A 26,051-nucleotide genomic window follows, 5' to 3' on the forward strand; every position below is an offset into this window, starting at 1 on the left:
AGGCGACCGCAGTCGGGCCGGGTGGGGCGGGGAGTGCAGAACCGGCCTCCCCTGCTGTGCCGGGCCTGCGGGGGAGGGGAGGGGAGGGGAGGGGAGGGGAGAAGAAGGCGGGGGAGGGGACCCGAAAGGAGGGGGCGCGGCGGCCCGGCCCCACTGCCCTGCCGCGGCCTGGACCTGTTGACTGCTATTGGTCCGCCTCGTCCTGCGCCCTCTCCCAGCCCGCCGCAGCCCCGGTCCTTCCGCGGAAATGTGGGGAGGAAATAAGGATGGCTGTTCTCTCCGCCTCCCTCCAACTTTAGTTTTTTTCTTAGGGGATGAGAAAGCAAAGTAATCTCATCCGCTGCTCCATCCTGTCTCATAAAGTCCTGTCATGCGCGGGCCCGCCGCCCTCCCGGCCCTAGCTATTTAAAACCTTCTCTCTTCCTCAGACCAGCTCCCCTGCTCGGAGCCCGAGGGCCCTCGACGCCCCCGCTGCGCTCCCCCCCGCCCGGCCTGGCTTCTTCTCCAGCGAATTGTGTTGCTTCTTCCCAAGAAGCTCCCTCGTCCACGTTCCACTTTTTTACCGTCCCGGGAGGCGTAAGATAAAACCTCTGGTTTGCTGCATGCCGCCGGACACATTCTTTGCCCTTTCGTCAAAATGTACTTGATGGAGAGTTTAAAATAACAATATTTAAAGGAGGAAATAAAAAGGGGCGAATTCTTTGCGACATAAATGCATTAAAATTTTTTTTAAACAGAAATGTATTTAAAGGTTTTATGAGATTTGCTGTAGTTCCTTCTAAATTTTTGGATTTCCTGGGGGGATCTTTTCCAGAGGGAAACAGCAAATTAAAATTAAGGTGGAAGTGAGACATCTCAACCACTTCTGAAAATAAAGGAGAAATTGAGAAAATATATTCAGGAAATAGCGGGAAGGCACCCACAGCGAAAACTGGAATCGCCGAAGGCAGCGCCTCGGTGTCGCAGTTGGAGGAAGGAGGGCCAACCCACGGCCGGGAAGCAGGCGCGCGGCGGCAAGAGCGGGGAGAGCGGCGAGCCGGGCCGGGCCGCGGCTCTTGGGAGGAAGGCTGCGCCGGCGGTGCGAGCGCGAAACCGCGGGCGGGGAGGGCCGAGGTGGGCGGGGGCCGGGCGCGCGACCGGCGCCGCCGATGAAGCTGGAGTCGGGCTCCGGTCGCCCGGCCGCCCCCATTGTTCGGCCGCCGCGCAGCAGTTCGCCGAGCGCGTCCTTCCCGGGGGAGGGGTCCCGAGATCGAACTCTGCCCCCACCCCCAGCTCCCCGAACTGCAAAAGGCTCGGGCCGGGTCGGGTCGGCAAGTTTTATGATCAGTGTCGGCGGGCGATGGGTTCCCAACTCCAGACCGCGTAGGAAGGAGGCTTTACAACGTGCCGCTAAATTGGAGGAAGCTGGGCAAGCCTGAGACTCCACACGAAAAGAGGGAAAGCAGCATAGATATGTTTGTAAAGTGATGGCTAGATAGAGACAAATGTGGGCAAAAAAAATTTTTTCTTTCTGGATCCAGAGAGTTAGAGCCCATCATATCCTATTTTGAATCTCTTTAAATGTATGGATTCGAAAATGAATGTCGGGGTTCAAAAGAGTTCGGAAAAGCACGTTTCACTGTCTGTTACTATTCAGTTCTTTGTTGTATATAAAGAGTTTAGTTTTAAAAGGCTGGGTTGAGCTACCCCTAACAAAAACAGGCTTGGATTCTTAACGTGAAGTGCATTTTCAAAATAACACTGAAATTCATAAGGGAAAAACGTGTCATTTGCTTTTATAACACGTTTTAGAAAGAAAGAACTGAAAGACACCTACGAAACTCTGCCTGTTTTCCTTTGTGAGGCATGTGGAAAAAATATTTCTGGCAAGCGTCACAGTTTTAAAAAATGAAGATTTCCAACAAGTGATCGCAAGTCTTGAAGACAAGAGTAAAGTCATCGTGCTTGAAAACTCATGAAGAAATAATTTCAATTCTTTTGCTCAAACCTTACTAGGGCCAGAGAGTAATTTCGACTTAGATTTATAATAGACTTTGCGGAAATTCCTTGTAAAATGCCCATTACTAGTCTCTGTATTATACAGCACTGGTTTCCCAAGGTGGATTTTAAAAAACCAATTAGAATTGATCTCTAATGGAATATTATATTTACATGTCATCATGAAAACATCATTTGATAAGAGTTTTGAATTACAAGAAAGAAGTTAACAGATAATGTTCATAAATAGCATCTGTTTGAAAAGATGTTTGAAAAGGTAGTAGTGGTTGTGATTTTGCATTTGAAATGCTATAGAAGTGGTTTGCATTTTAACACTTTCATTATGCGACTCTTCTTCCTAAACTTGCATTTCCTCAAGGAAATCATTCAATTCTTTCGAAATATAGGGAGAAATTCTTATATAAGAAATCATTGGAAGTGTAACTACGGAAAGATTTGAACAGAAAAAAAAATTGGTGTTGAAATTAGATATCCTCAATCTGTTCATTCCTTCCACACTCATCCTCCCATGGTCCCCCTCCCCAACTACTTGGATTCAATTTACATTTTTTATTTATAGGTCTGAATATTTAGAATAGCTTTATAAGTTTATCTGCTACATAGTTGATTGTAGATGGTGAATCTTTTTACATCTTTTAGTGTTTCAGGCATTTGGGGGGGTTATTTAAATTAAAAAAATGTTACAAGTCATGATATACTTGTGAGAAAAACAACAAATGGGTGGAAAAAGGGGCATGAATGGGGGTGGGGATGGAGAGGGACAAGTAGCTTTCCAGATTAGTCTTTGTAATACCTTTCTTTAGTTTTCTGTCATTATATTTTTCACTTGTGCTTGCATCCAAGATCATTGCTTTTTTAATTAGGATAAATTGCCACCATATAAAAATTACCTACAGTTTGGCTCTTAAGTGTCACAGTAAAGACTGACAAAAAGTGATCGGAGGCTTGTGTTTAATTCGCCAGGAATGTTAAGCTTCATAAGATTCACCCTATGGGGCCATGGTGGTCTTTGGCACTGTTACTGTACAATTTCAAGTGGTAAATATACACATTATAGATTAAAAAAATCTAAGATGTACTAGGCAAACATTTTCTTGATTGAAGGAATAAAAAAATGAATTTGTCAACCTCTTTCTTTCTGGGACACAATGCAGTTAATTAACATATTCTTGGGCTTGTTTCTGGATTTGGTAAGCAGTGGCCCCTTTCAGAGAGGAAAACATTTAAATCTTAAAAAGTAATCTTTGGTCCAAAGAGTATTTAGAAATTCAGTTTAATTTCTGATTCTCCTTTTTCTTTAAGTCCCAGATATGTTTCATTTCTTGCAAGGTTCTATTCCACTTCAGAAACTGATTTTCCTCTTTTCTATGTCCAGAATCTTTTCACTCAGATAACCTTATTGTATCCTATAAACAGACACTTAAATATGTCACTTTAATCACACTTTAATTATAACAGAAATGCAAATCTTCAGTGTCAGTTAAAAAATGGGAACATGGACCTCACACTCCTGCCCTTAGGTTATATTGATGATACTCTGAAAAGTCAAAAGTGTAACGCCTTTAAGTATTATTGCATCATGGAAAAAAATAGCGCAATTCTAAAAATGTTATTGAGGTTTATGTAATGCCTAGCAGATCTAAAGGCATCCTTTAGATATATTTTTCTGTTGGTAATTACACGGTGTTTTACCCAAAAATGTAAATACAGCCAATGCATATCAGTTTTACAGCAAAGGAGTAGCTCTGAGGCCAAACACAAGATTAATCACACTAAACCCTTTAAAGTAAATATTAGGCCTTGATTCTTAGAAAGATTTTAAAATTTAGATTACATGCAATTTAAATTTCAGAATTACCTAACTAAATTTTTAAATAATTAAGTGTATCTAACAGTAATATTAATTATGACTGATTCTAAGTTAGGGTCTGTTTTGTAAGAAAATGATGACTTTTACATGGAGAGGTGGCTAACATTTGAGGACTGTTTAAATACAGACAATTCTAAGTTACCGGGTAAATAAAAACTCTTCACCTGTATGAATTTCAACTATTGAAAACCTTTAAATAAACCAACTTATCTGAAAATTTCTTAATCATTTCTCATTACTTAGAAATTATAGTTCAGTTGCATATAGAAAACAAAGCCTTGTTTTGCTCTGAAGAATAAAGCTCAGACTACAATTGGCTTATAAACACCAATATTGTGCATTAAATAAATACTTATTGTAGGCCTACTATGTGCATACAAGACACTCCTCGCTAGGGTGGTATGCTGAATTTAAAAAAATCACCTAGTAAGATTAATTAATATGCTTCATTAAGTGAAATTTTTCAAAAGCCATTAATGGACTATCAATTTAAAACATAATTGGAATGAATATCTTTTAATGAAATTTCTGATGGTAGTCCATGATACAGGTGCCATGTGTGGGTTTGTACCTATTAAGATACAATGCTCACTTATTGTGAGATAAATAACAAAACTAGTATCAGAAATACCTCAACATTTTAATCATACTTACATAAATATTTGATTCATAAACTTTTTATGTAAAGTATTAAATTTTGGGTACCAATGAGCAAAACAAAATTTTATTCATTGATTCTTTTAAAAGAGGGTATATTTTAAAATTTGTGTAAATCATAAGAAATTGCCTTATTGCTTTTTCCAACTAGTTTATTTAGAAAGAAAATTACAGTTTCTGGTGAGGTTTAGTAGATGAATGAGTTCTTATAATTGCTTTTTGTTTAAAAACCTTAGTATCAAAGTCAATACTGAATTTTAAACACTTTATGGAAGTTAAGAATCCAAGTTAAGAGAAGTGCATTTAGTCTTAACATTATAGAAATATACTTCAATTTCTATATCTCATTAAAGAAATATGCTTCAACAATAGATATAATAGACTAAACATGAGGAAAATAACAAGGCAAATAAAACTTTAAAAAGGAGATACATATAAGCAGTGCTAATCCAGGAACCAAATTTGGTTTTAAATATTTCGTTCATAAGTATCTACTAATGTAAATGATTATGGAAAAGCAAATCCAAAAATTTGGTGACTAGGTTGAGGAATAAAGAAAATTATAAGAAGATATATTACCCATATGGGAAGAAAATGTAGTTTCCCATTATAGTAGGGTTAGAGGTTACATCATAAAATACTTTACTTGAGTTTTTTGTGGTTTGCCTCAGATGATTAGTTCAGAGAAATAGATTAGCCAATACTGAGTTTGTTGCTGTTATGTGAAGAAGTGTACTGGGACCACAGGCTTTTGTTTTATTCTACAGGTACTGGATATATATTTTCAAAGGATATTTTGAGAACATGAAATCAGATTTAAAAGATAACTATTTTAAGATTGAAATTGTAGTTTTCTGTGAAGTTATTTTATAAATCTTGGGAACTTTTTATATTTTTACAATTACCATGTTTTTCTAGAAACTTACTTGAATTTTAGCAATTCTGGCAATTTAACTATAAGTTTTATCCATTCTGAGGTATGAGAACTAGCATATTCAACCAAACACATGCATATGTATCTCACACAAAGGACAAATATAACTTGCTCACTGCTATATTTTCTGTATCTAGTAAATGTTCCCTGGCTCACAGTAAATGTTCAATAAATACTTGCTGAATTAATAATTAACTGTATCTCTGAACTACTTTGTAATGTCTGTTATTCTTCCTTGTCACCTAATATTTTATAGAAGTATATTAAATATTATACTTCTGATGTATAACATAAAAAGTTCTATATCTGGTACATGAGTTAAAATTAGAATAAACTATTTATACTCTGTTTTTTCTTACAATTTCCATAACCCAACATTTAATGGGTTATGGAACCCAACTAAAAATATTGGTTTTAAATAATTTGATTTACATTTTGTGAACATTTATATGTACATCTTTAGTAAAGTTTCTGCTTTAGATGCTACTATTTATATAAAGGCCTGTTCTTAAGAAATAGTGTATTTTCTCTATTTATCTAAATTTCAAAAATGTTACAAATGATTTTTTTTTAATTTTGTTTTGAAAATGGCAAGTGTTTACCTGCATATCTTTGATTAAGTGTTATAGAATAGAGTAAAATACCTATCATTCTTTATATATACATTAATCCCATCACAAGAACTGAGCTCCAATGCATTCAAAATAAAATGAATGTATTTTTAAATAATTTATTGCATTAAGGTTTGACTGCAGTCTTCAGAAAGGGAAGTTTCAAGTTGATTTTAACTAAAAATTACTCTTCATTAGGAGTCTGAATCTGAGCAGGAATTGGATGTTGGACTGGTTTCCTTTAAAAAGGGGTAAAAATAAGATATATGATAGAGATACACGAAACAGTATAGATTGGTTTGAAAGTGATTTTAGTTTTAAAAATATCAATGGCATTTTAAGAACATCATTCTTATATGGTCAGAAATCTATTATTACCATAAGCTCCAAAAGATGTATCTTATTATATAATCTTGTAATCACCTTTTAAAAATGCACTAATATAACTAACTGAATTCTCATTTTTTGTCTTTTCAGTGTATATTTTTAAAGTTTTGCATTACTGTAGCTATCTCACTTAGCTTTGAGGGTGTTTGAATATATTTGCTAATATATGCTTGCACTGTATTACAGCTATTATAATTCTTAAACAGATTGCTAGCGATTAATTTCAAATGGAAATAGCAGCCATGCCACCATTTTTCTTTTCTCCATGAGAACACTTGGAATGCTTTTAGAGCTTAAACCATTATCTTTTGCTGACTAGGAGAACTTGGGTTCCTTCATTTTTTAGCATTTATGAAACTGCATTTCTAGGTCCTCACATGATACTGCCAACACTTGATAAACAGTTATTTTGTTACCTCGAAGGTATTCATCAAAGTCATGAATTTGCCTTCTAACTATGGTTGTCATTTAAACAATCTATATTCCTATTTCGTGCTAAACTTATAATTAGGCACTTTTTTGTTGTTGCCTAAAATCAATATTGGGCTAACAGGATACATAAGAGGGTAGGGCAACAGTTGGGAGATCTCACAGCCCAAAACTGCGCAATATCCAGCTAATTAATCTATTCAGATAGGCCTGATCCATTTTCTATTTGTTTGTGAGCAGTAAGCCCCCATCTTTCTGCCACTTAAGTGACCTTAATAAAAGTGACAAATTTGCAAGAGTAAATTTGAAGTACAGAGCCAGATCAGAGAAATTCTCAATCGAAAGAACTCCACTGTCCTGTGGTGTTAGCCATCATTTGGTGACTGACTAGAACTTGGGTTCCTTCAAACTGCATTTTCCATATCCTCACATTGTATTGTTACTGTTTGATTAACAACCATTTGTACTCCTACACTGCAAGCTGAGGATAGGTACTACAGGTGTTGTTTCCTCATCAGGTACAACCCTAACTTAGGCTTTTGATCTTGTCTGCGATGCATTTTCAGTTGTCACTGGGGCCAATGTGGTGTGTAAATGGGCGGCAGACTTGGTGGCACTTTCACTGCGTGAACTTTGGGTAGAGCCCAGGATGTGAATTTAATGGGTGGAAAGGCTGCGGCAATACAGTGAAGTTCGTGCGGCCAACTGCAGGAAGCCATGCTTCACTGCACCCTTCTGGAAAGGCGACTGACTTGCCCAACCCTTGTTACCCTCGGGCCAGTTTCTGAGGCAAAGGCTGGTATGTTGGTCCTCAGATGCCTCCAGGGAGTCCCTTCCAGCTACTCTAACAAAACCCGCCCTCCCTCTCGTCTCTCTGCATCTTCCCTTTTTACCCTCCCTCCCAAAGAGGCCTCTTCGCGACGTGCACACGCAACCCGCGCGGCCGGCGCTGCAGAAGAACGCCCCTAACGTCCCCGCCCCCGCGTGCGCGCCCCCGCGCCCTCCAGTTGGCGTGTTCCGGCCTCGGCGCGCCGCCGGCTCCGCTCGACCCCGCCCCCGCGCAGCACACCTCGGCGGATGAGGCAGGCGCGGGAGAGGGGAAGGGCCGGGAGGGCGGCCTGGGCTGCCGGTCGGGCGCGGCGGCGCGCACGCAGGCCTCGCCTCTCCCGGGCCTGCTCTCTCACGCCGGCCGCCGGGCGGGCGCGCACGCTGAGTGACGCTCGGAGGAGGAAGCGCAACCCCCTTCCCCTCCCTCGCTGCCCTTGGCCCAGCGGGAGCCCCCCCCAGTGCGCCTGTGCGGAGGCCTGCTTGATTATGTGTGCCCTCTCCGGGCTCCAGCGTTAGCGGCCGGGTGGAGGTGGGGAGGGAAGACGACGAGGAGGAGGAGGCGGAGGAGGCGGTGGAGGGGAGGTGGGGGGAGTCAGCAAGGACATGGCTCCTGACTCCTGTGCGGAACGTGAGTGACTGAGCGGCAAAGCCCGAGTGAGCGAGCGGCCGAGCGGCGGGCGGGGGGCCGGGGCGCGGGGAAGGAAGCGGGGGCGCGGTGGGCTGTACAGGGGGGGAAGCACTCATTGGCTTGCATGTGTTTTTTAATGGTCCGCCCCAACTCCCTCTTAGATGGTCTCTAGCGACCGGCCCGTGTCACTGGAGGACGAGGTCTCCCATAGTATGAAGGAGATGATTGGAGGCTGTTGCGTTTGCTCAGACGAGAGAGGCTGGGCCGAGAACCCGCTGGTTTATTGCGACGGGCACGGCTGCAGCGTCGCGGTGCATCAAGGTAAACACCCAACCGCCCTCCGGGCCGAACCCGGCCTCTCCCAACCGTCACCGCTTCCCCCACCTTGGCAGCAACTGCCAGTTCCCCTCCCGCCCCTCCCCCCGCCCCGCCCCGCCCCGTTCCGCGGCCGAGGGTTGACTCTAAGGGTCCGCGGCCGGGCGGAGGGGGTGTGGGCTGTGCATGTGGGAGAAAGTGCGTGTGGCCTGCACTGTCATGTGATCCTGCGCTCATTCTCTCAAGTGTCACTCTGCCGCCGCCTGCGCCCGGAGCCGCGGTTCTGCGGACTCCGGGAGGCGGGGGTCGGCGGCGAAGGGGTGCGGGGGGCCGGGCGCGCGCCCCGCTGCCGTGGGTGCGGGTTGGGAAGCGTGGAGCCCCCGCCCCCTCCCGCCGCTCAGTCTGCCGCAGTGTCTGGAGACTTCCTGTGCCATGGAGTCTGGCTCGGGCGCGCGGCGCTGGGGCGGGTCGGGGGCTGCCCGGCGGCCCTAGATTTGGGGCGAGGCGTTGGGGGAGGACGCCGGCTGCTGCGCACCCGAGGGTTTCTGGCCCAGACCCTGCCGCCGCCGCTGCGGACTGGCGCTTCCCGCAGAGAAGAGGCGGAAGGCGGCGGTCGCCGCAGTCGTGCGGCTCCCGGGAGCGGCTGAGCCGAGCTGCGCTGAGCTGCCCGGGGTGGAGGCCGAGGCTTGTCGGAATGGCTGCCTCGGGCCGCTTCCGCAGCTTAAGTGACCGGAGAGAAGAGGAGGTGGCGGTGCCGCCAGGAACTTGGGGAGCATCTTAGTATTATTTGGGGGTGTTACCCTTCGGTGAGTTTCGGAATGTAGAAAAAGGTCAAGGTAGCTTTCTGGCCATGGAAGTTTCTGGTTTTTTCCATTTCAGGTGGTAAGGAATTGAGGTTGGAAAAAACCTAGGTAATTTTTTGGTGGTTCTTGTCCTCCTCTTGTTAGGCACCATCCTGCGCCCCTTCCCGTTTTTGAATCTTGCATTGAGTGATGCAGATGTTGTTTAGTAGTGTATTGGACGCTAGTCAACGAGAGAAAGCCTGAGCCTGACTGAGCCTGATGGACTAAACTGCAGTCTTCATAGAATGGGATCTCAGAACTGGAAAGGAGATTTAGGAGGTAGTAAACAACCTAGCCTGAGGATGCACTTATTCCCAGTTCTTTCAAGGAAGCCCAGTTGCACACCTCACTTTTCTAAGGAGTGAAAACAATGTGAATTGAAACTACTGATTTGAAGGTCTGAGAACCTGGTATATTCTATTGTAGTGTTCATTGGTACTTGTGAAGGTGTTTCTTATGAATTTGGGTGATAAATGATGCTAAGTAGTCTCATCTCCCAATTTAGAAAATGTTCATTTACGACTGAAAACTAACTTTCTCTGTTTCTGAATTAAAATACAAGTTTTTTGGGCACTAACGCTGTATTATTTTTTTTAGTAAGATTTTTTTGATGTGGACCATTTTTAAAGTCTTTACTGGATTTGTTATAATACTGCTTCTATTTTATGATTTGATTTTTTGGCTAGGAGACACGTAGGATCTTAGCTCCCTGATCAGGGATCGAACTCCCATCCTCTGCATTAAAAGGCATAGTCTTAACTACTGGACCGCCAGTTACTTGGTTGATAGAATATTTTTACTCATACCTTTTAAAAGGGGTTGGGACTTCCCTGGTACTCTCACGGTAAAGAATCTGCCTGCAATGCAGAATAACCCGGGTTTGATCCTGGAGTGGGGAAGATCCCTTGGAGAAGGGAAAGGCAACCCACTCCAGTATTCTTGCCTGGAGAATTCTGTGGACAGAGGAGCATGGCTGGCTACAATTCCATGTGGTCACAAAGAGTTGGACACAAATGAATAACTACCACTTTTAATAGGGGTTCAAAGTTTAGCTTTTGGAGTTTTAGAAATCTGTGTTGATTTTATATTCTTTAAATGCTTTCCAATATTTGATGTATTTCCATGTTTCCTGTGACCAAGTTCATTTGAGAAAATGTCAATTGGATTGTTAATGTCTTTAGGTTTTTGGCAAGTTTTAAACTTTGAGTTAAGTAAATGTTAATATGGAAACAATTTTAAAAGTAACTAGACTGTGATTTAGATATGTGATATGTATTCATATCACTTGTTGAAAAATTAAGATTATACATTAGAAATAAACCTGGAGTTTGTTTTTTTATGACTTTATTGAGATATAATTCACATACCATGGAGTTAACCCACTTAGAATGTACAATTCAATGGTGTTCAGTATAGTCACAGTTTTGGATTTGTTACTGCAGTTTTATAGAAAGTTTTCATCACCCTAATAAGAAACGTTGGAGCCATTAACAGTTACTCATTTCTCCCCAGCTCCCCCAGTTGTAGACAACCACTAATCTACCTTCTGTATAGACAGGCAAATGTCTATTCTGGACATTTTATTTAAATAGAAGCATTTCACTTTTAACATTACATTTCATTTCATTTCCTGCCATAGCTTGTTTATTTTGAACGGTGATTTGAAAATAATTTTTATTTTCATGTATTCAAAATGCTTAATATTTAAACTTTAGGATATAGGAATGAATTAATGAATTTGAATTAGTGAATATTCATATATCATTATAGGAATGAATAATAAGTTTATGTAAAAACGTGTTAAATTTTATCTAATATTTTTATTGTAAAAGAATAATTAAGATTTGTGATGTTTATTCTTTTGAAATGAAATAGCCAAAGATTACCTTTCTAATATTTAAAATGTCATACTTGTAACTTGGTGATAAATGATAAATGTAAGTATAACATGTTTTAGTTTTTTACAAAGCAGTTTACATAAATAGTTTTAGAGGTATTTAATAGGGCTTTGATACAATATTTGATTTTCCATAGTTATTCAACCTTTAACTTATTTTCAAACATTCTGTTTTCCAACAGCTTGCTATGGCATTGTTCAAGTACCCACAGGACCATGGTTTTGCAGGAAATGTGAATCTCAGGAGAGAGCAGCCAGAGTGGTAAGGACTGTTTATCAAAAACTTTAAAATACTTCAGTGAGTAGCTTAGGATGCTACATACTCAGGTTTCAGTTTGAAGGGTTTTCAGTCTTGTTCAAATATTGAATTTGGACCAAATATTGACTTGCACTTTTAAACTGGTTTTATAAGATCTGAAAAACAAATTGAACTGCATATTGATGGATACTTAGAAAGGATAAAAAAGAAAGTTGTATTTTGGCTTTATTGGCCCTGCCTACTGGTTAAATTGGCTAATCATGGTTGGAACATAATGGCAATAGGACATACGTAAGTTATACTGAGATAATTCTGCTAGGTTCTGTTTAAGGAGTAAAAAAAAAACCATTAGTATTTAGTGGTTCATATTTCTTTTTATTACATCTGTAATAAAAGATGTATTTTCAGTATTTTCAGATATTCAGGCCCTTTGGCAAAGCAGCATAAAAATCTTCCTTTTTTTTAACTTGGCTGGCTAACCTTCTTTCTGAACACTTCTGTAAACCTTCTGTAAGAATGAGAGAGAAATGTTTATTCTTTGTGGCCAAAAGCATTTTTCCAGTTGAACTTCTAGAAACATGAGGGAAGAATAAATTTTATCTTCATTAATCATATGAAAGTATTACCATTTGCAGTGTGGTAGTTTCTTCCTCTTGGTGTTGACTAGAGAATTTGACAGAAGTTAGAAAACAAATATTTCAACCTCTCTACCTACATGGAGAGCAAGAATGGAGGTTTTTAGTTTTGCCTGGGCAGTTTTCGATCAGCAGAAATAATGGCTGAGTAGCCTATATAGGATTGTGAAATCAGAGCACTAGTCTGTTGATATGTTGTGTTTGTGTGTGAGAATGCACGGTAGCAGAGTTATAGTCATTCTAACATTACAGAAATGGAAATTAGCAAGTGGAGGAAGAAATTAATTGTAAAAATTTCTGGACTTAATTTATGTGTAGATTTACCGCCCCCCCTCCGACCCTGTGTAACATTTTATGGTTTGGGGTTGATGGATCACCACGCAAAGGAAGCTATGCTTTACTTTGTTAAAACATGACAGTAAGGTAAGGCTCTTCCATGGCATGACAGTAGTTTCATGGCCAGAGAAAGATGAGAAAATAGGAAAGTGGGTATCAAGAGAGGGAGGATAAAGAGGTGAATGGGAGTGGTGAAATGGCAGGATTATTTGCCTCAAATACCACTTCTTGCCTGTTTCTATGCCTTTTTCCTCTCTGAGGTCATGGTCAGGATATCCAGGTGAATAAGGTATATCTTAAAAGGTACATTGAAAGACTTGTATTGTTTAAGCTTTATTTGGCAGGATGTGGGGGTCATTAATTAAAGAACAGGCTCAGTCTTTTCTGATTTCCTGTAGTGTACAGTTATAAAAGGTAGGGTTATAAGGTCATAGTTTTATATATGTATATAGTTAAATATGTATTAATATATATACTTATATGCATCCTCTTGTTAAAAGGATATAGTAGGCAAGAAACCTAGCCTGAAAATAAATCCATGAGTTAGAATGGGAATTGAATTAGTCTTAATGTTATTTCTGGTTTTCTCTGTGTATCTGCTTAATTCTTTTCCTTTCTACAGATTTTCTCTGCTAGTTACTCTGTCAGTAACTAACTTTTTTTATTGTTTACTGTCAGATACTATGCTGAATGTTCTGTATCAATTATCTTCTTTAACTATCCTGTCAAATATATGAGGTAGATACCGTTTGTTTTTCTCATTTCACAGATAAAGACCTAGTAGTTTTGAGAGCAATACATACCTACTTGGAGTCTGGGCTGTGATCAAACTCTCAACCATAGTATGTTGTATTGTTGCCTCCAGTGGTGAATGATGGCCATACTTCAGTCCTGTCTCAAGAGACTGAATTTCAGTCCGAATCTCATGTTCCTTTGATGGGGAAAAACTCTGTTTTGGCTTTTCTAGTTCTGGATGAGTTAGTTAGCCATAGCTAGAGAGTAGAGGCAGAGAAGGCAATGGCGCCCCACTCCAGTACTCTTGCCTGGAAAATCCCATGGACGGAGGAGCCTGGTAGGCTTACAGTCCATGAGGTTGCTAGGAAACAGACACAACTGTGCGACTTCACTTTCACTTTTCACTTTCATGCACTGGAGAAGGAAAAGGCAACCCACTCCAGTGTTCTTGCCTGGAGAATCCCAGGGATGGGGGAGCCTGGTGGGCTGCCATCTATGGGGTCGGACAGAGTTGGACACGACTGAAGCGACTTAGCAGCAGAGAGTAGAGGTGAGTTGGTCAGACACAGGGAAATCTCTGTGGATTTGGGATAGCTTGCTTTTCAGAGAAGGGGGAATTACAAGGTCATAGACACTGAGGAGTGAAAAGCCAGAACCGTAAAGCAGTATTTTTACTCAAATAGCTTAGTTGTATATAGAATGGTTTTGAAAGAGGAGGTTAGAAACTGAAAGACTTAGGTTGCTGTTATATAAAAATTTGAGAGTAGAAAGGAAGGGAGGGAGCATTTTGGAGGAGGAAATGACAGAAATGGAAGTGGGGTGAAGGAAAGGGAATAATCAGAGATGATTCTGAGATGTCATGGTTGAGCACTCTGGGGTAGTGATACTGTTAGTAATAGAGGATGGAGAGGAAGTTTGAAGACTAAAGAAAGTTCTGTTTGGGGCATGTTGGTATTGATGCTGCTAGGATGTTTCATTGGAAATTTAGGGTTATGAAGACAACCCTAACCCTAGGAACAACATTAGGAAATTTAGGTAATGAAGACAAGTTAGGGTTGGAGCTGCATAGCAGGAAGATTGGGAACCAAGTGACAACGTTTACTCTGGTAAAGAAGAGTGAAGGCAGAACTATGGTGAATGTTCACATTTGGGAGAGTAAGAACAAGTTACTAAGGATGACTAATGAACTGTCAGGAAAGGAGAAACTGTAGGTTCCAGTAGCAACACGAGCAGTTGTTTTTTAGAGTAGTTGATAGTGTACATTGGTGCCGGGGATGCTGAAGTCCGAAAAGTTCTTGAGACAGCAATTGTAGTTCCCTGCTTTGGACAGAACCCTTGTTACAGGATGTCGAAAATAGTAGGGATTGCAGGGTTAGGATAAATGTTGAAAAAGTAAAGAGGAAAATAAAAATAGATGGTGACTGAGGAAAAGTTTGGTTGGTTTTTAAGGGAAGCTCTTTGTTAGATAGGCATTCATTGTTCTGAAAAAAACACTTGAATTGCTTATTTCACCTCAAGTGAATAAATACTTTGATTGGATTTCCTTGTTTATTAACTGCAATTGTAGTGCTTAGAGGTTAAAACATTCATTGATGACTGTTTTTATATTTAATGTGTTAGGTGTTCTTATGTATCACTGAAGAGATTGGCTGAAGAGATTTATTAGAAATTTTACCTACTTGTACAGTGTTAATAAGATACAGAGAGAGGATATTTTAGATTTTTAAATATTACTTGGAAGACACATTGAAAGTGGATTGTACAGAAAAATAAAATGGCCAAAAGCCCATTAAGGATTTGCATTATTTAGGTCTTGCTCTTCTGGCTGTAAATGAAAGATGATTCCTTTTCTCCAGGAACTGAGCTGTAACTTTCTCTTTTTGCTCTCTCTCTATTGCAGTTCCTCCTAGCTTTTTTACATTGTTAGGGAGAACTGGTGGATGGGATATGAATAGGGTTTTAGGGATTGAGCTAGGATTATACTTTGACTTTTAAGTTTTTTTCTTACTGAATATATGTAATGCACATAAATCACTATAAATCTGTAAAAGCATGTGAAACATACTTAACCACACTAATTATATATTTATGTTGAGTTCTACAAATTGTTAATATACATTTGATTGTCATAAATAGTTCTGAGCAAAGTATAACATAAAATGCATATCTGTGTGTTCGCTACCCAGAATGAACAAATGTCCATTCTTCATATTTGCTTCAGATCTTCCCTTCTGCTTAAAAAGAACAATAAATTAAAAAATTGAGTTGAAATACTTTTTGTATTTTCTCCAGTCTGAGTCAGCCATTGCCCTTTTAGTGTCTGTGGGGTCAGTCTCTATTTTTCTTGCCAGTTTTATTGAGCTATACTTATATGTAACATTGGAATGTTAACGGTATACAACATAATGATTTGATATATGTTGCAAAATGATTACTACAGTAAACATCCATCCCCTCACATAGTTGTAATTTTTTTCTTTGAGAACTTTTAATATATACTCTTAGCTTTCAAATACACAATACAGAATTATTAACTACAGGCACCATGCTGTACACTACATCCCCAGGACTTATTTATAACTGGAAGTCTGTGCCTTTTGACCACCTTCACCCGTTTCCCCCAACCACCACTCACTGCCTCCGGCAGCTACCAGTCTGTTCTGAGTTTGTTTTTTTGGATTCCATATTTAAGTCCAACCATATAGTATTTGTTTTTCTCTGTCTGACTTGGTTCATTTAGCATAATGCCTTCAAGGTTCATCTGTTGTTGTCGCAGATGGCAAGGTCTCCTTCTTATTTTTAAGACTGAGTAATATTTCATTATATATGTAGAGCCATCATATATGTTTTAATCCTTGTTACTACGTGTCTATATCCATAAACACCACCTAGTAGTATATTGTACAGGAATGTTATCACGTTATATATGTGTTCTGTGATACAGCTACTTGTGAGATTGCTGCACCATAGAAACTCATCTAGTTCATTCTTTTTATCTGCTGTTTAGTATTCTGTCATAGAATGTACTGTAATTTAATTCCTTTATCGATTGTCGTAATTTTTCCAATTTTTCACAACCACAGTGTTTCAGTGAACATCCTTGTGAATATAGTGAAGCTTGTTTTTTTTTTTTTAATATTATCTAAGAATATTATCATGAAAGTTGTTAAAATTCATTTATTTTTGGCTGCATTGTGTCTTTGTTGCTGCTCCTCGGGCTTTCTCCAGCGGTGATGGGGGCTGCTATGAGCTACAGGGCGCAGGCTTCTCATTGAGGTGGCTTCTCTTGTTGCACAGCATGGGCTCTGGGGTGCTTGCCCTTCAGGGTGTGGGCTTGGTAGTTGTGGCTGGCAGGCACTAGAGCACAGTTGTGGCTTACGGGTTTAGTTGGCTTGAGGCATCTGGAATCTTCCCAGACCAGAGATCGAACCTGAGTCCACTGCCTTGTGAGTGGGACTCTTAGCCGCTGGGCCACAGGGGAAGTCCAGTATGCAAGTTGTTGTTTGTTTGTTTACATTTATAATAATCTCTGATATATTTGGACTTATTTCTTAAGTTTTCATTTTGTGTTACCTATTTACTCTGCTTTTTTTCCCCTCTTTTCCCCTTCATATGGAGTGATTGAGTGTTCTTTATTCCTTTTTTAAAAAAAAAATCTGGACGGATTTGGAGGTTTTATATTCTAGTCCTTTTTTTTTTTTTTTTAATAATTGCTTTTAAAATTTTAATGTGCCTACTTTCTATTTTTTCTCTGAGTCCAAGATTTTATCTTTGTACTCCTTTTGAACAAAGCAAGGGACCTTAGGACACCTTGTATTCCTCTTTCTTGCTGGCAAAAATCTTATTTTATTGTTGTTTACATTTTAATTCCATCTTATTTTTAATCTTCCAGTGGTAGTTTTTCTTTTTTTTTTTGAATAATCATTTGTAATTTGGACTTAACATTACTGATGTTTTTGCCCCACTCTGTTTTTTATTCCTATTGCTGCCCTTTGTGTCATTTTCTTTTTGAAAGTTTTCGGTGGTATTTTCATGGTTGGTGGCTAGTAAGGAGTAAGATCCATTAGTCTTTTTATGTCTAAGAGTGCCATTATTTTGCTCTCTTGTATGCTAGTTTGAAATCTGGGATGATAGTTGTTTTCCTATAACTAAAGACTTTAGTTTGTCTTCTGGTACCTATTTGTGCTAATAAGGAATCTGTTGACTGTTTATCCTGCTTGAGACTTGATTTGCTCTCATCCATTTTGGAAAATACTCTGTTCTTATCTTTTCAAGTATATCATCTTCTCATTATATTTTGTTCTCCAGAAACTGTTACTTAGGTGTTTAATTGGCATTCTCACCCTTTTCTTCAGGTCTTTTAATTTCTCTTTTACAATTTCTCTATTACCTCTTTGTTATAGATACTCTTTTTAGCTCTGTGTTCAAACTTACTGTTAATCTAGTCAATGAATTTCTTTTCTGAGTAAATCATAACTAGAATTTCTTATTTGTTTTATATTTTTAATTAGCCTTTTTTTCATAATATCTTGCTATTATTGTCTTAACATTTATATTTATTTTACTTGTTTGAACATTTAAAGCATACTTATTTTAAAACTCACAGATTCTGGAATTCTTTCATTTGTTTTGTTTTTTAACTGTGGTGGTAGATGTCCTCATAAACTTTGTAATTTTTGACGGTGAGCTAATCTTTAAGAGTTGTCTTCCTTGTGATCCCTCTTCTGCTAATAACCTGGGTTTATGAAGGTGTCCCTGAGGGGAGTTTTTGCATTTGCTTTGTTAAGAATTGTTTTTGGTGCTAGTAACAAAGACCAGATTACAGTGGTCTGCAAATTAGCAGTTTTCAAATTTCCTATTTAAAAGTATTCAGAAAGGCATTTTAAAGCTTTGTGACAGCTCTCTGAAATCTTTAATTAATTAATTACTTAATTTTGGCTGCATCATGAGGGATCTTTGTTCCCTGACCATGGATGGAACCCATGCTCCCCTGCAGTGGAAGCGCAGAGTGTTAGCCACTGGACTGCAGGGAAATCGTTCTGTGAAATCTTTAGGGATCAGACTTTTTCTATCTTCCTGTTATCCCAACCTTAACACGTGGTTTTCATTTTTAGGATTGTTCCACAGTCACAGCATGGCATTCACTATGACTGTAAGAGATGTTCCAGGCAGAAACAAGGACAGGAAGGGTTGAGAGTGGTTTTCCTCTCACCTGAGTTATCCTCTTAAATTAGCTTTCTCTGGTCTTAGTGGTCTAGTACATCTTTTTTTTGGCATAGATTCCCCTTTGGTAGAATCAGCCCTTACCAGCTCCTGTCCTTATACAGCAAACTTGGTTAGAACTGTTCAGCACATCTAGGGTCTATGCTGGTGTCATACTCAACCCGCTAAGGTACATAATAAATTGATTATTTTCATTGCCTGCCTCAGCTTCAATTAATTTTGACTTTTTTTTTAAAGCTTTTAAGTTATTTTTTATTTGTATCTCTAGATTTACTTAAATAATTAAAAATTTGTTTTCAGATTTACCTTCTTTACTCTGACTTATGAGTGCAGGAAGCCAGGATGGAGTATCTTCAATGGCACTTACTTTTTTCTTATTTTGTTCAAGTTTTTTAGCCTGTATACTCTAAATAGAATGCCTTCAAAGTTAAATATTTGTTAACATTTTTTTTCTCTTTCTGATGATTCATATTTGCCCTTTTTTTGGCCATGCTGTGCTGCTCAGCTTGTGAAATCTTGGTTTCCCCATCAGAGATGGAACTTGTGCCTCCTGCAGTGGAAGTGTGGAGCCCTAACCACTGGATTGCCAGAGAATTCCCTGTTCTGTTTGTTTTTGAATTCAGCATAGCATTTTAAGTTCCTGTAACTTTGAAAGAGGTGATTTAAAAAAATTAACAGATTTAGTTCTTACCACCATACATAGAATAGCAAATAACCAATTTCCACTGTCTTTCTTCTTGAATTCCTTTTTTTTTTTTTTTAAACTGTGAGAAAAGATTTAGCATACTAGCTCTCAGGAAGTAAGTGCTTAACATTTGTTTGTATCATTTTCTAACCTGCCTACAAAGCTAGTGTGGATCAGTGGTAAAGAATCTGTCTGCTACGCAGGGGATTGAGTTCAGTCCCGTGGTAAGGAGAATTCCCTGGAGGAGATGGCAACCCACTTCAGTATTCTTGCCTGGGAAATCTCATGGACAGGGGAATCCGGCTGGCTACAGTCCATGGAGTCACAAAAGAGTCAGACATGAGACTAAATAACGACAACAATATAACAACATAACTAGTAAGAGAAATAAAAAACATAGGGGCACATTGATACATTGGGCCCTTTGTGTCTATTCCATTTTTTGTTTAGATTTTAATTTTTATGTTTATCCAAGTGATAAATGCACTGTTAGTAGTACTAAAAGATTCTTTTTCACACACATCAAAACAGTACCTTGCTGCTTGACTCTTGGCAAGGAATGTAGAAGCAGCTGTTCCTTAAAAATTTTTATTTTTTATTTTGGCTGTACTGTGTCTTCATGGCCGAGCACAGGCTTTCTCTAGTTGCCTTGCTTGGGCTTCTCCTTGCAGTGCCTCTCTTGTTGTGAAGTAAGCTCTAGGGTGCTCAGGCTTCGGTAGTTGTGGTACAAGGCTTAGTTGCTCTGGGGTGTGTGGGATCTTCCTGGAGCAGGAACTGAACCTGTATCCTTGCATTGGAAGACAGATTCTTAACCACTGACCCACCAGGGAAGTCCAGAAGCAGCTATTCTTGACATCAGTTTTAGATATTGTCTTTCAATATATCACAAATTTTGGTTAGCCCAGTAGTATTAAACAAAGTTTTGTGTTTTTAATGACTAAGTATTTTTTGTTCATTTCTGAGTCAAAAGCATACTATGATTGCTTTCTTATCTTAAAGTTTTTCTTTTTTCCTGGGATTAATAATTGTCTTGTATTTTCATTTTCCTAAATCTTTGTATATTTTGTTGGCACTTATATAATTTTCCACTTATTTAATGAATCAGGTAGTCTATCATTTCGATTCTTCATAAATTCTAAAATTCTAAAAAAGGAGAAAAGTTTTACCATCTTGATTGATGGTTTGCCTGAGTATGGAATTCTTGGTTGGAAATAACTACCCTTAAATATTTTGAAGCTACTTCTCCATTGCTTTTTAGCAATGTCAGTGTTTCTATTAAGAAGACCAATGAAGTTCTGATTCTAATCCTTTGTATAGGATTGTTCTCTCTGGATTTAGTTTTCTGTATCCAGTTTATCTCTGCTATTTCTCATGGTAGTGTGCTGCTCCTCACTCATTGTACTGGGTACATAGTGTCCCTTTCAATCTAGTAAATCATGTTAGGAATCATGAGTTTAGTTAAGGGAGAATTTTTTTTTTTTTTTTGCTTAAAATCTTTTTAAAACATTTTGATTGCACTGAGTCTGTTGTGGCGTGCAGGCTTCCTACTAGCAGTGCTTGGGCTTAGTTGCCCTACAGCATATGGAATCCTAGTTCTCTGACCAGGGATCGAATCTGCATCCCCTGCCTTGGAAGGTGGATTCTCAACCACGGGACCACCAGTGACGTCCCTGAAATTATTTCTGATAGGTTCTCAGTTTTGTTGTTATTGTTTGCTTTCTCTGTATTGTTCTTTATTTGGATGTTGGACCTTTGAACTGATCTTGCTGTTTAAGTTATCTATTTCTGTTTTACTCTCTGAGGCAGTTTCTATTTTATCTTGCATCCCTTCACTTAAGTTTCTAAATTTTATTATACTTTTAATTTCCAAAGGCTCTTTTATGCTTTTTGAATATTTATTTTTTATCATCTGCTTTTGTTTCTTGGGTACATATTTCCTCTTAACTTCATGAGGATGTTAATCAGGCGGTTGTTTTGTTTTAGTTTTCTGAAGTTTTCTTCTGCTCTTAGGACTTATACTCAGAGTTCCTTTGTACCATTTGTTTTGGCCTGTCTTGTTAGGGACCTCGCTTACAAATTTAGTGACTTGTAGCCATCCATCTGAATTTAAGACAAGTTCTGTTGAGGTGACTGGAAGCTCTGTATGTGTGGCAGAAATTGGTGGCTGCTTGGCTTCATTATAGGTAATCTGGCTGGGTTCTTTTATTGGGATGCCACCGTCTGGTTAGTTTATTCAGAGGAAAATCCTCCAGTCATCTGTTCAGGATTCACAGACCTGGTTACAACTCTGAGCCAGTGGTTGCTGAAATTTCACAGTTTAGAACTAGATTTTCAACACCCCTTTGCTCAGATGTGCATGATGTCTCTAAGTCCAGATCTCGTCTTGTTACCCTTTCTGCAGTTTTCTACGCTGAGGGAGAGCGAGTTACCTCGTACTGTATAGTGAAGGAATTGGCACGCGTGCGCATTTGTATGTGTGTGTGTGCACGTGCTTGTAGGTGGGGGGAGGTAGAAGGGGTGAAAGGGGGGGTGTTGTTGATTGTTTTCTCAGATTTTATCTCATCCCCCCCAGTTTTAGCTTTACTTGACCCCATCCCTCTTGGATACATACACCACCACTGTGCATGGCAACTCCCTACCCCCTGATGTGTGGTACCTCAAGTTTCTCTAGTTTTTGCTGCTGTGTGGTCTAAGATACATTGCTTTTGGAGTTGTCATACTACAGCATCCTTTTCCAGAGAAGGCGATGGCACCCCACTCCAGCACTCTTGCCTGGAAAATCCCATGGACAGAGGAGCCTGGTAGGCTGCGGTGTATGGGGGTCGTTAAGCGTCGGACACAACTGAGCGATTTCGCTTTCACTTTTCACTTTCATGCATTGGAGAAGGAAATGGCAACCCACTCCAGTGTTCTTGCCTGGAGAATCCCAGGGATGGGGGAGCCTGGTGGGCTGCCGTCTGTGGGGTCGCACAGAGTTGGACACAACTGAAGTGACTTAGTAGCAGCAGCAGCATCCTTTTCTGATCTGTTAAGTCAGTTGCTGCTTGTCTCCTTTCCAGCTCCCAAGATTTTGTAACTGTTGTCTCCCTTTATGTTTGTTTTCTCTTTGTGATTTGTGCCCTTTTATGTCATTCAGTTGAGTTTTCAGAAGCAGAGGAGGTATTTTTAAATTTTAAGTGGAATTAACTGCCTGTGCTCATGATGTATTTTGCCATTTCTTCCAAGGTCTTGTTTTATCTTTTTTCTGTCCTTTTTACTGGCCCCCCCCCCCACTGAGCTCACAGTTGTTTTTGAATCTTCCCATGGGATTTTAGTTTTCCTTTAAATGTTTTCCACCTTTTTGTCTTTTCTCTTGCACTAGTAAGCCTTCTGGAAAAATAAAGCCATTAGTTGATACCTCTGTTTCAGCTGCCTGCTATAGCCTGTTAGTTGTACTTAATGATTAACGTATAACTTAATTCTCTTTTTTTTGGCTGCACTGAGTGGCATGGGGGAATCTTAAGTTTCCCTACCAGGGATCCAACCCGGGTGCCCTGCAGTAGAAGCTGGGAGTCTTAACTACTGGCCTGCCAGGGAAGTTGATTTGAGCAGTAGCATATGTAATCTGCATTTGCTGTAAGACTCTCATCATGGACATTGTCTGTTTTGTTTTTCAATGACCTTTATTTATTTAAAAATCAATGTTCAACAAATATAATACAGCATAGGAAAAATTGTCTACCTTTAGGATCTGGTATATTTCCTCCTTTTTGATAGCTCTATGATACGTATTCTGTTTTTCTTTTTGTTCTGGCTGTTATGAGGTCCAGAACCAAATCTGGTCTTTAGTTACATCAGTTGTGTTAATCTGATTATTAGTATATTTGTTCTCTTCTCCTCGTCCTGTGGGATTTAGGACTTCACCTCTTATCTCTGTTTCTCTGCGTGTTGATTTCATTCTCTCATACTACAGACTCTCTACTTCATGAGGCTGGAACCATGACTGCTGGCAGCTCTTGGCTCTCATCTTCTAGTCCCTTCTACCAGAAGAAGGGGCTGTCTTGAAGAATCCTGGGAAGGACTCTGATTGGCCTGTCTTGGATCATGTACCACCATCCCTGTGGCTGGAGTGGGGAGGGTACTAAGAATGACAACCCTCACTAGAACTACATAGTTGGAGTTGGAGTCAGGGGTAAGAGCAGTTTCCCTGAATCAGGGGGATGTCCCTCATACTGGCTTTCAATGTTCATTTTTCTGTTTTCTTATTGTTATAATGTAGGTACTTTATTTGTAGTCTGCCTCAAATCCTTTTCTGAAAAGATTTTAGGTATAAATAAGTAAAATATCACAAACTCCTATCTAGTCATTCTTCAGATCATTACATTTGACTGCTAAAATGTCTGTCACTCTATTGATTTTTTTGCTTTTAGCTTCACATGGCCAAATCCAAAACTTTCTTTTTTGTTTCCATTAAACTTAATCTACCTTCAGCATTTAAAACTGACCAGTCTCTCTTTTTTGCAACTTTTTTTATTCATGACTTCTGAGAAACTGTTTTCTTCTTTTACCTCTTTAAACATGACCTTTTGGATTCCTATTTAGCATTATTTGTTTACTCCTTGAAGAAAATTTTAAGTTTACATGGTTACTTTTCTGGCCTGTTTGATTACCTCACCCTGTGTAAATTTATGCATGGCTACGGATGCCTCTAGGCATCACTTAGCACCTGACAGTTCTAGCCTTCAGATCCGTATTTGGAGTTGCCTTCTGGATATCTGTGTTTAGATATCCTCCTGCTGCTGCTGCTCCTGCTAAGTCGCTCCAATCGTGGCCAACTCTGTGCGACCCCATAGACGGCAGCCCACCAGGCTCCCCCATCCCTGGGATTCTCCAGGCAAGAACACTGGAGTGGGTTGCCATTGCCTTCTCCAACGAGTGAAAGTGAAGTCGCTCAGTCGTGTCCGACTCTTAGCGACCCCATGGACTGCAGCCAACCAGGCTTCTCCGTCCATGGGATTTTCCAGGCAAGAGTACTGGAGTGGGGTGCCACTGTATCCTAGGCATCTTAAATTTAATTTCTCTACTTCTTTAGTCACTGACATAACCTAAGCTCTGATTTTTTGTCTAGATGATATATTTGACATGACTTGAAATATATAAAAGATATTCAGTAAAAATTCTTTCCCCTAAACCTATTATTTGTCCCGTTTTGCTTTCTATCTTTCTCTATTGTTAACTGACTTTAAGTTCATTTCTTCGTTTCTTTATGTATGTACGTATTTATACATATATAGACTCTTTTGTTTTCTACAAAAAGGTAGCATATTACACATTGTTAGAGTGAACTCCTTTTTTCTCTTCTTTTTACCTCCCTCCTTTCAGTTCAGTTTCCTCTCCCCCCAACCCATATCTCAAGATTATTGCCTCTAAAGCAAATATGATTGTTATTTCCCATCTTCCTATAGTGTTACTTAACTGTTGGTGCAACAAAGATTTCTTTTCAGGTTCACAGTATTTTCACTGTCACATATGTAATTTCTGCACAGGATATAGCTGAGTAAACACCCCTTCCCCGACCCCAACAATAAAAATTCGGTTCTGTGTATGTGTGTGTGTATATAGTAGGCTCAGATATTTATGGTGATATATAGCTCTAGAGACAAGTAGAAATTACAGCTGCCCTAACATGGTATAGAATTTTCTTTTCCCATCTGTATTGTCCTACCCCTCCTCTTTTTACTTTTTGCACTGTATCTTCCCATAGCCGTGAATAGATAGATAACTCCAAATGATTACTTTCTATATGCTGTTCTCAGATGCTGCCAGTGCTTTTCTGTTCTCTTAAGTCCCAAAGCCCAGAGTATTTGTTGTCTTCTAACTTTAAAAATTTTGCTCTGATTTTAGTGTAATGCAGATGTGCTCATTTTTGATAATTGGGGAAAGAAAGATAAGTAGAAAAAAATCCATAATCTGATGCTGAGATATCAAGGTGGTATAGTAGTAGTGTTAAAATCATGGGCTTTGGAGTCAAGTGGACTAGATTTATGACTGGGCAAGTTTATCTTCTGAGCTTCAGTTTGCTAATGTGTGAAATACTGTGAAGCTCTAATAATAGTGTCAGGTACTGTCAGGTGCTTGTGTAGAGGAATATTTTCACCCTCTCAAGAGGACACAATATAGGCACTATTTTAATGAGTTGTTTTTTTTTTTAATGATGAGGCAACTTAAGGCATAGAAAGGTTTAATGATTTGTTCAGGGTCACGTAAAAGTGGGCAAGCCAAGTTTTGAACCCTGGACACTCTAGAGATGATGTTGTTAAGCACTGTATCTCAGATTATAGTTCAAGCAAGTAGCTGCGGGTGTTAATACATAAGTATATGTGGATATCTTCATCTTGATGTTATTTTAGAGTAGGAGAAAATGAAATAGCATCAACGTGATGGGATTAGGATGTATATTATCAGCTATCAGTACACTATTCCCTCATGTTTGGATCTTTTGTGTGATTTCATTACTTTCTGCTATTGTATATGTATGTTTTAACCCCCTGAGTTCCTATCTTATTCCTTTTGTCTTTAAAATTATAGTTTCATTTTTTACTTTAGACTTTCCAGAAGTTTTTTTTTTTTTAATCTTCACTTCTTTGACAACATACACTTGAATGTTTATGGATAGATGACTGCTTTTGGCAACTGACTTTTGGGGAAAGTGCTAGTTTTATTTTTCCCCAAACACACTCCATTTCTTTGATATATGGATATGTATGTCAAAACATATTTCTTTTGTCATTTGTACAAATAGT

The 26,051-nt window shown here is 39.4% G+C and overlaps 1 protein-coding gene across 5 annotated transcripts in view; it reads left to right on the forward strand.

The window, feature by feature from the left end:
• Positions 1–8,229: 8,229 nt before the first annotated feature.
• The window catches only part of MLLT10 (MLLT10 histone lysine methyltransferase DOT1L cofactor), a 207,311-nt gene continuing 189,489 nt past the window's right edge, over positions 8,230–26,051 (forward strand). For all 5 annotated transcript variants that reach the window (XR_002182142.2, XR_002182143.2, XM_019973026.2 and 2 more), the window contains exons 1-3: positions 8,230–8,368; positions 8,504–8,663; positions 11,579–11,658. Coding sequence is in view for 3 of the 5 variants with exons in the window: in XM_019973026.2 (XP_019828585.2) it covers positions 8,504–8,663; positions 11,579–11,658 (240 nt within the window). In the remaining 2 variants the exon portion in view is untranslated. The remainder of the gene's footprint in view (positions 8,369–8,503; positions 8,664–11,578; positions 11,659–26,051) is intronic.

This window comes from Bos indicus, chromosome 13 (assembly GCF_029378745.1).
Source record: "Bos indicus isolate NIAB-ARS_2022 breed Sahiwal x Tharparkar chromosome 13, NIAB-ARS_B.indTharparkar_mat_pri_1.0, whole genome shotgun sequence".
NCBI lineage: Eukaryota > Metazoa > Chordata > Mammalia > Artiodactyla > Bovidae > Bos > Bos indicus.